This window comes from Tiliqua scincoides, chromosome 8, assembly GCF_035046505.1.
Source record: "Tiliqua scincoides isolate rTilSci1 chromosome 8, rTilSci1.hap2, whole genome shotgun sequence".
In the NCBI taxonomy this organism is placed as follows: Eukaryota; Metazoa; Chordata; class Lepidosauria; order Squamata; family Scincidae; genus Tiliqua; species Tiliqua scincoides.
The window spans coordinates 17,652,858-17,667,313 of NC_089828.1; the positions used below are offsets into that span (position 1 = coordinate 17,652,858).

At 40.6% G+C, this 14,456-nt stretch overlaps 1 protein-coding gene across 2 annotated transcripts in view; it reads right to left on the bottom strand.

Moving 5' to 3' along the window:
• Positions 1–1,302: 1,302 nt before the first annotated feature.
• The window catches only part of NPTN (neuroplastin), a 60,016-nt gene continuing 46,862 nt past the window's right edge, over positions 1,303–14,456 (bottom strand). The window contains exons 7-9 of one of the 2 annotated variants that reach the window (XM_066634921.1): positions 5,210–5,219; positions 3,778–3,851; positions 1,303–2,330 (exon numbers count right to left, since the gene is read on the bottom strand). In XM_066634921.1, the coding sequence (XP_066491018.1) occupies positions 3,791–3,851; positions 5,210–5,219 (71 nt within the window). In that variant the 3' untranslated portion in view covers positions 1,303–2,330; positions 3,778–3,790. Of the gene's footprint in view, positions 2,331–3,777; positions 3,852–5,209; positions 5,232–14,456 lie in introns of both variants that reach the window. The other variant, XM_066634920.1, reaches the window with a different exon arrangement.

Below are 14,456 nucleotides of genomic sequence, written 5' to 3' on the forward strand. Positions count from 1 at the left end.
AGGTGGAATGTGGACATACTGGGCAATCCATGGGGGTTGGTAGGTCCTGTATTCATAAAAAGGTTAGACATTGCTATACCAGTTCCTGAGTAAGCCTGATGACCCAAAGCAATGAACACTCTTGCCTGTTTCTTATAACCCAGCATGAACCGATCTCTTTGGGATACAAGAGGTAGCCTGGGATGCTTCTGCACTGTTGCAGAAATGTCTGGAACTCCCTCAAGAAGGTACAAGTAGTCAGAGAGGGGGACCACAATTGGCTGGTGGGTTGTGTATTATGGTGTAGACTCAAGGCACAATCCATATAGAAGCCTGAGCTATATAAAACTCAGGCTGGAGGTCATCTCAGGTAATATTTTTCCCCTTACCTTGTATAACACCCCAGCCAAGCCAATGGAACTACTTGAATCTGAGAAGAATGTGCAGGATTCCATGGGGGTTAGATACATGTGCTGTTTATCCCGCCCCTTCCAAGGCCCAATCCACCCCTGCTACCCTTTCCCAGAACACCCTCCTTTCACCTTCTCCCACTCCCTGTGGCACCTGGTGCAGGAATGGATTCTGATGCCAGGAGGACAGTGCATGTTCTTGGGCTGGTACAGCTCACTCTCAACTCAGTACAAATAGGCCTTGTGGCACACTTGCAGCACTTATGAGAGCTGTGCCAGCACAAGTCTGATTTAGGATTGGTAGGAGTATTAAAATAATATTCCAAAAAACCATGCTGGACAAATGATTTTTTAAGCAAACCAAGGCAGAGAAATCTCACAGGGTAAAGTCAGAGCCCCCCAAAAAACTGCATAATTCCAAGACAAACTTCTTGTTTCAAATTTTAGAGGAAGAACTAGATTGGTAGTGTTAATGTGGATTAAAAATCACAGTTTAAAATAGTATGCATTTAAATCTTAAGTGCTATGGCTTTTTTTCATCAAGCTCCTTGCCTTTAGAACCATATGCTGATATCACTCTGAGTCCCTTCTTGCATTTAAAATATTTAGGCAGTTTTAGTCCTTTAATTAGAGCCATTGTAAAAGACGCAGAAGCAGCTGAAAAATGGAAGAGCCATCATTCATTCAGTGGTAGAACAGACAGATGTGTGCAGAAGTTCCTAGGTTCAATCCCTGGCATCTCAAGTTAAAACAGAGAACAGGGCAGAAGGAGAGTCTACGAGCCCTTGGAGTACTGCTGCAAGTCACAGTGAGATAACACTGAGCCAGAAAGTCTTCATGGTAAAGCCAGAAATTACCCAGAAATCAGGTGTTAATAAAGTCTGCCAAGTACAAGTTGAGAGCTGACGAACAGTCTCTTAAACAAGGTTTCTTCAGTGTTTTATTTTTAAAAACAAGTGAATCCACTTTTTTATACACCACTGCACTTCAACAAGTACACACACACACCACAAATTCATGCATCTACAGGTATGCACGGTCTAGGAACCCTGTTATGTCTGATTGTACAAACATGAAAAATTAATGTCAAATTGAAAACAAACCAGTTGCATAGAATATCACCATGCTATAACATTTCATCATCATTTAATTAAAACAGAAAAAAGTAAATTATAAAATTCTGCCTGAATTGAATGTACAAGAATGTGAACACATGAGTGCAAAAGGATTTGAGAAATTTACATGATTAACAAAAAAAATCACTTCAAAAGCAATCATAATAAATACATAAAAACTAAAGAATTGTTTTTAATGCAGATCATCATTACCTATTGGACTATTCCAGCTCTTACAATCTTTGATTATAGGACATCTAAGTCTTTCTATATAGGTTAAGCCCTTTAGGATAATTCAGTTTTATATTACTCCTCTTTTCAGTACTGAACATAATTCTCTCATCTCTCAGACATACAATATAAGGAATGAATTTAGCAGCTTAAAAATCAAACGTTTACTGTAGTTTGGTTTCCCCTTCCAAGAATATAAATATATACTGTATATATTTTAGGTTTTGCTGTACTTTACAAAAAGTATCACTAGATGGCAGCAGTGCATCTTAGAGCTTTGCTAATTTAACAGCTACATTAAGTAAAAAAGCTGCATGCATGATTGGACTTTATTTGTAATACCTAATATATCTCAAGAAAAAAAAAGCAACATTCACAGCACATCAAGCCCAAAATAGTTTACACCCTCTATACTGAAGCATTAATGTATCAGCTAGGTCATCCTTACAGGAGAGGCTATGATAAGGCATGCTTTAGACAGTCATTGTTGCTCACTTGGAAAAAAAATCAGATAGAACTGGAGTGTGAAAATCCAACTGCTCCAAGGACTCAGTTTAGCAGGTGATATTGCCATCAGTCTCACAAACTTAAAGCTCTGAAAAAGTGAGAACAGTTAGTGGTTAGGTAGCTACAGCCTGAATGCAAGATATACATGATCACACAGTAGCACACTTAAAATTGGATTGTATCTGATTTTGTGACCTCCTTTTGATCAAGCAACAGTAAATTACTGAGGAAAGATATTTATGCAGAAATGTTATTCAAAAATACTAAGTGCTTTCAGCACAGTTTCACAAGCCATTATTTATGTAGCATCATCAGTGTACATGGTGCTTTAACATAAAGAGAAAGGTGTCTGCCCCAAAGGGTTTATAATCTAAATATTAACACAGGAGTGACAGAAGGGAAAGGACAGCAGGGAAAGCATAAGCAATTGTTTCAATCACATATACTTTAAGTTACACTAGGGAATGAAGTGGTGACAGAAGCTTCATAGAAAAGGTGTGTATATGCCTAATAAAGGTTTGTTGCATGTTGTATGTTATGTTGTATGAAAAGGTGTGTTTCTGAAGGCTGTAATTGAAGAATATCCCACACGTGTTCTGGGAGACTCTTCCAAGCATAAGGAGTCTGAAGAAGTAGGAGACCTTCAGATACTCAAGAGTGCTGGTACTGGAAGAGTGAAAGTCGCAGGCAGGAGGGATACAATAGGATGGAGAAAGGCTGTGGAAGGCTGAGTGCAAGGTCAAGGAGCTTGTATGTGAGCAGACGGGAGCTGGTGAAAGGATTTAATGAGTGGCATGCCTTGATTTATATGGCAAGTGAGATGAATGACTTTAGCAACAGAGTGCTGTGTGTAGCAGAGGAGACTAACATGAGCCAACAGAAGACCAGAAGTTTGTAATTATTAAGGTGAGGGACAATGAGATGGTGCTCCTTGCTTTGCAGAGCGAGAGGGTTAGATTCTTGCAATGTTGTGAAGGGAACCATGACATGACTTGGTGACAGTCTGGAATATAGGGAGCAAAGGGTGGGGAGACAAAAATAATGCTAAGACTGCATGTCTGTACTATGGGCAGGTAGTGATAACTGTTAACAGATAAGGTAAGAGTGTGAGGGAAGGTTAGCGGGGTAAGGGGAGATCAGCCACTTCAGTTGCTCAGTGTCTCCCCTCCCACCCCCAAGTAATTTTAGAGATATGCTACCAGCCCAGATAGCACTGAACCTGCATAGCATCTTTTCTCAGTGTCTGTTTGCCAGTATCCCTCATGTGTTTAAGATTGTAAGCTCTATGGAGCAGGGAGCCATCTTTTCACTTATTCTGCTACGTGAACTGCTTTGTGAATTTGTTATAAAGCAGTATTTCTAATAGTGATAATATGCTTTCACACAAGTTATAATCTAGTTAGGTGTGCCCGTGCCTGTAACTTCAACAAACCAATGCACCTAACTCTCCAGCTATATGTATCTAACTAGCCTGTCATTCACTATAGCTTCTTTGATATAGTCCACACAACGTATACTTTAATAGTCAGACTTACATAAGCATTTCTTTTAATTTGTGTTTCTCTGGCGTAGATTTTTGTCTTTGTGGTTATTCGTAGAGTTTGTTTTCCTTTGGAAGAAAAAAGGCATCAGAACCAAGGTGCAATTATGGAAAGCATTATTCCACACTATTAAAAACACAATATAATTTGAACTAAGAGTTCTGAATCCTTCTTGCACACAAGGTCCCACCAGCATCCTTACAAACACAAATGTATCACGTATGCTGATTATTCAGAATACCAATACTTTGATTAAACTGAAGCTGTACAGTCATTCCTCCAAACTGTTTGCTACACAATTTTCCATCTGACAGTTAATCGGAAGACATACAAACACACCCTGCCCAATCAGACATGAAGGCTTCAGAATCAACCGTAGCTTCAAGGTAAAGGCCGCGGGTTCTGGTACTTCTGTGCCCTGTTTTATACACCCAGTGACAAGTTTTATAAATAATGGAGGTGGTATTACAAACTGGAAGTACACAGGATACTGGTATGAGCTGGGATCAAGGACACTCAAATATAAACTGCTTCAGCTAACCCGCTGTTATAGAACATGCCATTAAGGTCAGGTTTTGCATTTCTTTGCTTTTCACATTTAAAAAAACGGATCCAATATTATCAGCTCTTTTTTATGCTGGTGTGGCCTTCCAATTCCATTTGCTACATTCCCTAATGCTGGCACTCGCTTAAAAGTTGACTTGTCAGTTCACCCGGGGTGGTAGTGAGGCTAAAAGCTTAGCTATTACTTTGTATGAACCATGTGTACATTCTAGAACATGCCCCAGAATCCTTAGAAGTGCAAGGATTTTGTGGAAGTCACAAATCATGGCTGGCTGTGATGAAAACACGCCAGATTTTCATGTGCAAGGTTTCATCTCGATATCCTTGTTGGTGAACAAACCACTGGTTGAACAAGCCACAGTTTCTCCTATTTAGATGCAGAAAACTGCAGCTAATCCAAACACATTAGAGGGAGTTATCAATCACTTCCCTCATGATGGTGTCATTTCACAGAAAAAAAAAAAACCAATAGCAGCAAACGAAGTGGCAGTAAAGGTGGTGAGAAATAGAATAAAAATGTATTTGTAGGTCGAATGCCTTCTTCAGAGACACAAAACAGTCTTTCCGACAATGTGGATTTCCACAAGTTGGGACAAACCTGCCAAGTTAGCCCTCAACATGGGAAGCCATGGGTTGAAATTTCTTTTGTGTTCCAGAAAAAGACATTCACCAGGCCCACATAGGCATTTTATTGCATTCTATTTTTCTGCATCTCCTTGGGTTCACTTCCTCCTCCTTTTACTGGGGTTCTTGTAACAAACCAAGACACCTGGAAGCAGACACAAGGGTAAATGACCCTTGATTCAAGGTGTGAAAGACACTGACCCAGATACTAGAAACAGGCAACATTTTAAGTACTTACATTGGTCCAGCTGGTTCATCGTCTAACAGAAGGTATTCATTGCATTCCAGTGAAAGAAAAAAGAACTTAGTTAGGTACTGTGTTAATTTTGGGCTGGATAGCAAACAGTATTATATACAGCATTTAAAGGCCATTCCATTTGGTATTGCAAGGTTCATGAAGTTATTTTCTGGATTTTAGATGACAAGTATGTTGTTCAAATGATTTCAGTTAACACTTTGAATGCTCGTCATGAAAAACTGCAACATAGTGGACAGATTGTTGCAATATGGTCATACTCATCTTGTCCCCAAGTTCCAGTGGTTCAATCTTACAAGGTAGATGAGAAGACAAACCAACATCTCAGTTGTAAAATCCTGCTGTTTGTTTCTAGAATTAACATGGTTTTTTCCTCTTAACTCTCTCGATGGGCAAAACATTGGTATACACGTGGAATCATATACCATTCCCTAAATACCTTTCACATGTTTTTGCTGGATCACTTAAGAAATTGTATTTGGGGGAGATGGATGATGCAATTTTGACTGATTCTCAAGCAAAGGCAGTCCCTTTGACAGCAGCAAGCTTTTGTTACATATCTGTCTAAGAAAAAAGTTTCTGGTAAAATAGCATGAGGAGTTACACTGGTATTCTAGCTCGTTGAGGCAACAGACTTCTGCTCATCAGGTGGGAGGGCAAGAACACTGTCCCATTTTTTTTTATTTCCAGAAAGCAGAAAATTAGTCAACATGTGGCTTTTCACACAGGTTTTTTTATGATCAACTGGACATTTCATTTTGCTTTAAAATGCTGCAGTACATTACACGAGAGTAAAAAATAGGTACCTTATAAGCAAATGAAAAACCCGATCCACAAAGTTGTACAAAAACTTCAGTAAAACTATTAAAGTTAGCAACAGTTTCTGCATTTCATCATCATTTCTCCAAGCTAAAAATGTTTGTTTTCCCAAAAATCTTTTTTTTTCTCCGTTGTTTTTTTTTTTTTAACTCAGCAGGATTCCACAAGGGGGCTCAGGGCACACAAAGCAGTTATGGAAACTACAGTCTTTAACAGTGTAGGCAACTGCATGAGCACACACTAGGAGTAATGTTGATCAAAGCTGAACATTACTCCACCTGTACCTTTGAGGCAACGGATAGGCAAAGCCACCGCCAGCACAGTTACCAGAACAAAAAACAAAAAAATAAAAACGTTCAAAATAAAAGAGCTAACCACAAACCGACAGCTTTACAGCCAAAATAACACACTAGCGACACACCAGTGTCCACAGAAGTCTGTTACTAACGTAAACTCTTAGAACAAGGTACAGAGAAAACTAGGACTAGAAAAGGACAACCAGACATCAATGTGCTGTATATACAGTGGAGATATACAGAGACACATCAGGTATTGAAACATAAAAGCACATTACAGCAAAACTACGTCTCCCCTCCAACAAGCATCTTTCAATTCCCAAAAGATTTCAGAGGCAGATGATGCTAGAGATTCTACATTCTACAAGCTGTACACTTGGGAGCTTTTAACTGGAATCGGAGACATACTGGTGAGCGTTCTTAGTTTTTTTTCTCAAAATCAGTAGTGTTAGTAAAGCCACATTAAACAAATACTCTAAGCCTTGCTTTGGTCACAGCAACTTACTAAAGGAGACTCACAGTGAGTGCATTTTGCTAACCAGTTCTGGGAAAGGTGTAGGTCTTTGTCCTCCTCATAACCACTTTGCAACCACCGACTTCTACCACCTGAGACACTGATCCTTAACCTTAAGTGTCCCAGGGAGGTACAAGACTCAGCTTGCAGATGAAAGGTTTAACAAAGATTTTTGCAAAGAAAGCCAGAAGGGTGCTCTAGCATCCAGGAATCTGGCTTGAACAATTATGGCCAATGATACCTTGGACTGCCAGGTTCTACATTCAGTAAGGTGTAACTGCTATAAAAAGCCTTTGCATGTCACTAACTTATGGGTCAGCCGCTTAGGTGTTACCAAAAAAGTTAATCAATCCCGGTACAGTACAATACGTGACAGACAAAGGACCAAAACCCTAGAGAAGTTGACTGGTAAAGGGAAAAACAAAACTACAGAGTAATGGTACAAATTAGAAAATGAGGTTTCAACAGCAAACTTAAGCCCAAAATTAGTTGTGAACGTGAATGATAAAACTAAGAAAAGTGTTAACATTATGAACTGTGCATTGTATAGACTGAAGCGGAGATTAAACAAACTCCAAAGCATGCAGATCTCTCACTTACCACCATTTTTAAAGGAATGATGCAATTGAAGGGGGGAAAAAAAGAAGTCATAGTAACTGACAAATAACAATACAACTCAATCAGCATGATCTAGTAATTGTCTAATTTGCTGGTACGGGAGCTGGTGGCCGCACGAGACAAGACATGCCTCTGCATTCCATTCTGATGGGTTCAGGACCAAAGAAATGAGCCTTCTTCATTTCCAGGCAGCCATCCCCTCAAGGTTCTTACTCTGCTACAATGTGTTTTTTTTGTCTTGGAGGTACTCTGCTGGCTTCCATCAAGGTAGATTTTCATGCTATAAAACCAACTACAGGCACAAGATATGTGCATATCAAACAACTATATGCTTAGTGTTTAAGCGTACCTCCAAAATTAATGATCCTGTATTCATAGATGAACTGAGAATCTTGCCTTTTACCTTTCATTATATACAGATATCCAAGTACAAACATACAACACCTCTTGCCAAGCCTTAAGGGCACATTCATATAAAAAATTTTAAAGTGTCCTTTTAGAATCCACAGAAGGGCCCAGTATTGTCCCAGGGTACCTTATTAAAACTGTACATGCACCATCTTTCCAAACTTTATAAGCTTTTTAGTGAATGTTCGTAATTGGTTTGGAAACTTTTTAGTTGACAAAAGGAATAAAAATATAACAAACAGAAGTGTCTCTATTTTACAAGCTGGCATCCGTTCCAAAGAGTACAAAATGGAAGCATGAAACCCAGCACCGAGAAGCCAGGTTGCATAATGCACTGTGGCTCTGTGGAATACCATACTCATGATCTCCTAGCAGCAAGAGGGCTTGTGTATGTGATAATACAACCATCACTGAAGTGACGGTCACAGGGAACTTCTCCCTAAACATGGAGGTTGTGTTTTTGTTTTAGACAAGGCAACAAACAAGCGTCAGGCATACAGGCTAGGACTGCCCCCCTCTGTGCCATGAAACAAGAAAGAAAAATAAAATCCACAATAAGTTGAGCAGAAAGCATCACCTCCTTTTAATGGCGCACTCAGGTCTTGGCCTCTGTCGCCACTCACCTTCCTTAATGGTGAGTTAAAATAAATGTTGCCAAAAAGAAATATTTTCCCTCTTCTTGCTGGTATGCTCCAATACCTCTCTCCATTTTCACATAGCACAGAAAAGTAGTAAATTGTGGATGCACCATTGCTTCATCCCATCTTTCCAACCCCCACAGCCCACTAATAAACCTAGTTCCCAAATTAGGCCTCAGAGAAAATGAAGTCATAAAAGACTGTTTTCCTGTCAAGTTGTTTAAGCTGAAATGAAAGAGGCCTCACTTTGGATGCTATGGACAAAAGCATACTCTGATCAAGAAACAGGTAAGTAGTGTGAGGGGCCAGCAGCAAGGAAAGGTCTTGAAAGCCAGGACACTAGTCAGTTGATAAGGGTGCTTTAAATATTCATATTAGTCAAAGATTAACTATTTTGGTGGCCCAAGAAAAAGTCTACCAAACTACTGTCTTTGGGCCATTTCCCACACTGTGAAATTCTGGTGTGCAAGGTATATATGCACAATGTTGTCACACAATACAACATACACACAAGAAATATGTTACGTGCTTTCCGCATCAAGTTAGCACATTGTAAAATGCAACAATCGTGCAAGTTACACTGACCACCTGCCATATTCCTTCCATGCTAGAATTTTGAAGGGTGGCAATCTGGAAGCCCCAGTCAAAAAGCTTCCTTATTCAGGGGCTATGAACTCCCCATCAGGCCACTTTCCAGTTCCACAGACTTTACATATACAGTAGCACAAACCAATTCAACAAAAAGAGCAACAGCTGTGAAGTGGAAGTGGTCTGAATTCTTGCTTTCACAAAAGGCAGCAAAGCTTGCTTCAGACTGACACGAAGTTAAATATTCTATGCCAGGGAATAGCAAGCTTTCAACTGCAACAACAGCAGCAGAAATAAAATGGAACGAGCTTGGGAATTTCTGAGAGGTAGTTTCCATTTTAAAGTTAGCAATCCTCTACTTCTGTGAACAATCAGACTTGACACAGTTGAAAGGAAGCTTTCAGAGATGACAATTATGGGCCTTTAACATTGTTTTTACAGCTGTATTTGTATCGGCCATGTTACAAAGATCAACTGAAATGTTTCAGCTGCATAAATGTTATTCTGATGAAGAGTGCCAAGTACCAACCAATGCAACCCATCTGAAAAGGAATGGAGGGACAAATCTCTAAGGAGGCAGAGACATCAGGCCACAGTCAGTCCAGCCAGTTGTGGAACAGCTTCTACCAAAGAAACACTTAGCTAATGGACAAAGCAAATGAAGCTTTTGTGCTGTCTGTACTCCAGCACTCCTAAACTACTGTAGGCAACATTGACTCTTTTGCATTCTGAAGAAATGCTTTTTCAAAATGTATCTACCTTTTGCTAGGGAGGTATGTACAAAAGGAAGGGATAGGAGGGGAAAAAAAAGAAGGTATCATTTAAAATGTTATTCTCTTTTTGTAACTAGAACTGAGGCAAGAAAAATGAATATTAGAATGAAAGTAGGGCAATGAAATGAAACTGTTGCACAGTGGGCACAGAAAGGCACGCATGAAATTTAATTCCCTAAGTTCAGAAACTAAGATAAAGAAAATGGCATGTTAACCATAACTCTGCTTACAAACTAAGTTTATGTAGAAAAAGGACTCCAAAGTAGAAACTACCTATTTGCAACATTCTGTTGAAGAAATGAAGCCAAGGAGTTTTTACTTTCTACTTACCCAGAAAAAACAACACTTAAGTGTGCGTTTGTTAGTTTAGACCTGGGGTGCCCAAGCCCCGGCCTACAGGCCATTTGCGGCCCTCAGGGACTCAATTTGGCCCACGGGGAACCCCCAGTCTCCAATGAACCTCTGGCTCTCCGAAGGCTTGCTGGAGCTCATGCTGCTCTCAGTGTGAAGGGGACTGTTTGACAGCTTGCGCGAGCTGTAGAACAAGAGCTCCCTGCACTGCTTGCTGTTTCACTGTGATGCAGCAGCGGCGGCAAAGGAAACGCCAGCCTTGCTTTGCGCAAGGACTTTTATAGGCCTTGAGCTATTGCAAGACCTTCATTCATTTATAAGTCCCATCTCCAATATATTTATTTATGTAAATTTATTCAAATTTGAAATGTGAATTAATTCAGCCCCCAACACAGTGTCAGAGAGATGATGTGGCCCTCCTGCCAAAAAGTTTGGACACCCCTGGTTTAGACTACATAATCCCTTTCATTAAAACAATCATCTTAGTGTATTACATGGCTCACTAAGACTGATGTGTCCTGTTCTCTTGAACAAACAGCTTGACTATAAATCCTAATGCAAGAATGCCACATGCCGCCCGCCCCCCCATTTTCTAGTAACAAGAGCTACTTCCAATCTTATTCTGTACCATATTCGGTGCACAAGATCCTTTTAGCCTCTCCCTAATCATGCATGCACAGAAAGAACAGCAAAGCAGAAAAGGTGCCCGTCACCAACAATTCCTGCAGAAAGAAGCACATTCATTCATCCCTAGTTCCAAAAACCTCCATTGGTATCTGCAGGAAACTGCAGTTGGAAGTCCTATGGAAAACAGGCAAGGATAACCATTTATGAAAGACAGTGTGTGTAACTTGATCACACTAACCATCCAGGGTGCATATGAGCAGAAAGCAGTCACTAGAAGATTGGAATCTCTCTGCATCTGGAAGGAGCAAGTCATGAGGAACAACCACCTGCAGGCTGCTTATGCCTGGGTTGGAGGTAAGCAGTAGAAGCTGCTTAGTTGTGCTTACCTTAGGGAGGGAAAGTTTCTTAACCTCCTCCCCTATTCTCTCTCCCCCTTCCACTGCAGGCAAGCTCAATCAACAACACTTGAGCTTGTAGAAGCAGTAACATGAGAACAAGAATATCAATTCAAACAGGACACAACATACTGGGGTCTACAGGGAAAATTGCAAAGAGTTGCTACTAACCAGCTACTGGTTTAAGTGGACAAGATACACAAAGCAGTGGGGCAGACTAAGGACAGAGTTAACTAGGACAACAGGTAAGCTTTGTTTTCTAAGTGCAGGACATCAACCAACAATGGTTGCTGCTGCAGAACCTATTTTGCTCTCTTGCTCTCTTGCTGCTGCTAACCTATTTGTCCAGTTTTGCACAAATCAATTAGGTTTCAGTCAAAAATACACACCTCTCATTTTGGAAAGCAATTTTTTCCTCCAAACAAAGCAGAGACAGTGCTCTGTTCTAAAGGAGCTGAATTTCTGAGCAAAGGCTTCTGAGTTGTAGCAAACAGAAATCAAAGTGGACTTTAACAGCAGCACAGTTCAGTCATATAACAATGAAACAATGCTTTGGGGAAAAAAGAAATGAAGAGATAACTAGTTTATACTTGGAGTACCCCAACAATCCAATATTGCAATGGTACTACATGACCAGATTGTGTTAGGGCAGCGGACTCTAACCTAGAGACTGCTGCATGCCAAAAAATCCTTCCCCAGTGCAAATGGAGCTTGTCATTCTGCTGGGAAGCCTCTTCTCTGCGCCTCCAATCGTTCCCAACCTTTGTAAGGGCCAGCCACATCTGCATGGAAATCTGTGTGCAAAGCTTGCTGGGCGACAGAACCCAGAAGCAGCTAGCTGGTAGAAAGTTCGGGGGCAGAGAAGAGGCTCCCCAGTGGAACTGTACACTCCGTTCACCTGGGGGGAAGGGTCACAATGGGAGCCAGATCTGGCCCGGGGTTTGGCCCCCACTGTGTTAGGGATATGAAGCCAAATCAGTTACTGCCGAAAGGCAAGACACAAACCTAATAAAAATCTATACATTTCTTTGGAGATCAATAGGATTTGATTAATGCAAAAATGGTGCGTGACTAATATACCTATATTACAAGTGTTTTCCTAAAGCCTAAAACCCTGCACTTCAAATGGGTACTCTGTTGCTCACACAAGGTCCTGCAGGTCATCGGGGGGAGGGGGGGTATATCCAGAGGTAACAGGTTACTCTGTCACTATGCAGGTAGGGATGTTGGAAAGGTCCCTACCAAAAGTAAATAAACAGAACTGCTCTTCAGCAATCCTCGTATTATACACTCATATGCACAAGCCTTACGTCATGTACAAGGGCATTTGTACACAAAAACAGTCATGTAAATGACCTTGCAATGTTCATCAAAATATAAAATATATTGCCATTCCCATGTACAATATGCCCTCCAACATGAGGTAAGATCTCAATGTACCAAAAAGTAATGCAACGATCATCTCTAAGTATGTGTACACGTACACACCCACCACCTGCAGAAGAACCAACATCACATACTACCTCCTATTATGGTTGGACTGGTTTCAGAGGACAGCAACAAAGATGTGAAAGAGTCTGCAAACCAAGACCTAGGAGGAACTGTTAGAAGAGCTTGGTATATTTTGTCTAGAATGGAAAAGACTAAAGGGAGATGTGATAACCATCTTCAAGTATCTGATAGACCGTCATGCAGAGGATGGTGAGAACTTCTGTGGTTCCTGAGGGCAGGGCTCAAACCAATGGGTTGAACTACAGACAAGTAGATTTAGGCAAGATATGAGGAAGAACTTCCTAGTTGTAAAAGCTGTCTGGCACTGAAGCACCCTGTCTCATGCAACTATATGCTCTCACTTTTTGAAGATTTTCAAGTAGAGGCTGTATCAGGGATGCTCAACCAAGAGGGCTGGACTAGCTGACCTCCCTTCCAATTCTAATCATCTATGGTTCTGCAAGGAAAAGCTTACACTGGAACTGGACCAGTACACTTGTGATCTCCAAACCAATTAAATGGCACACTGTAAGGCAACTGAGGTAGATTAAGGCAATTAACCACCAACATCTTCATCTAAACTAGTTTCAGAGTGAATGAACAGATAAAGATTTTAGAAACAAACTACTAGCAGAGCAGAACATTGTGAAAACTGTGGTCCCTCCTTTCTTTTCACTATTCTGCAGAACCATGGACAGCTCAGGTTATCAAACATATGCCCACATCACTGGAAATGTATGGAATATAGAAGGGAACAGGTATCATTCAAATTCTCTTTTGGCATTTGTTGACTTTGATGACCATTAACAAGATTGGCTAGCTCAAGAAAAGTTAGCTTCCTCTCTCATTCAACTTTACAGCGGTTCCCTGTGGACAATTTTGAATTTGGACAGTCTTTCACCAACAATTAATGACACATAACAAGAGTGTATCTATGAAGCCAAAAGGAAAACAGTAATAGGCAACTCAACAGATGCATAACATGATACTCCCTTTAATGAAAGGATGAAACTGCTACTGGAGCAGATCTTCAGTTCATGCAACATCGACATCTACCAGAACTTAAAACAGTCAACCGTCAGGGCTAGGAGATATCGTTGCCTTGCCATACAGATCCAGATTGGGAGCTTTCTGGTCAACGCCGCCAGGATCCACTGATGTCAGGCAACATTTCCCCTTACCTGGCTTTCTCGAGTTCTTTCAAACCCCAAGCAATTGAGGACTAAATAGGTAAAGTCCACGGATTTCTACACATTTAAATCTTGGCACATGCATCGTTCCCAGTGTGCATTAAGTGAGCCCACTACAGCAGCTTTTGCAAATGCTTATAACCTGGTCAAACTGGTACCTTCCGAATAAGGCCATGCACAACTTTTTCATGCCAGACCTGCAAACTGCAGCCAATCAATCTGGCTGTAGACCCGTGAGATCTTGTTAGAAGCAGTGAAAAGCCTAACATTCATCAAGCCTTTCCCCTATGGAGAAGCCATCTACAGAGGAAGTGGCAACAAAAGCCTTTTCACACTCCTAGCATTTGACCAAGTGGAAAAGACTTGCAAGAACATGTTTTTGCATGTTAGTATGTAGATACACACACACACACACAAGCCATTTTCCAGTGCTTCTCTGGAGCCATCCTGCAGGGTTAGCTCTCTATATGCATACATATGCAAATTTTTTAAAAGATATATATATTTTAAAATATATATAT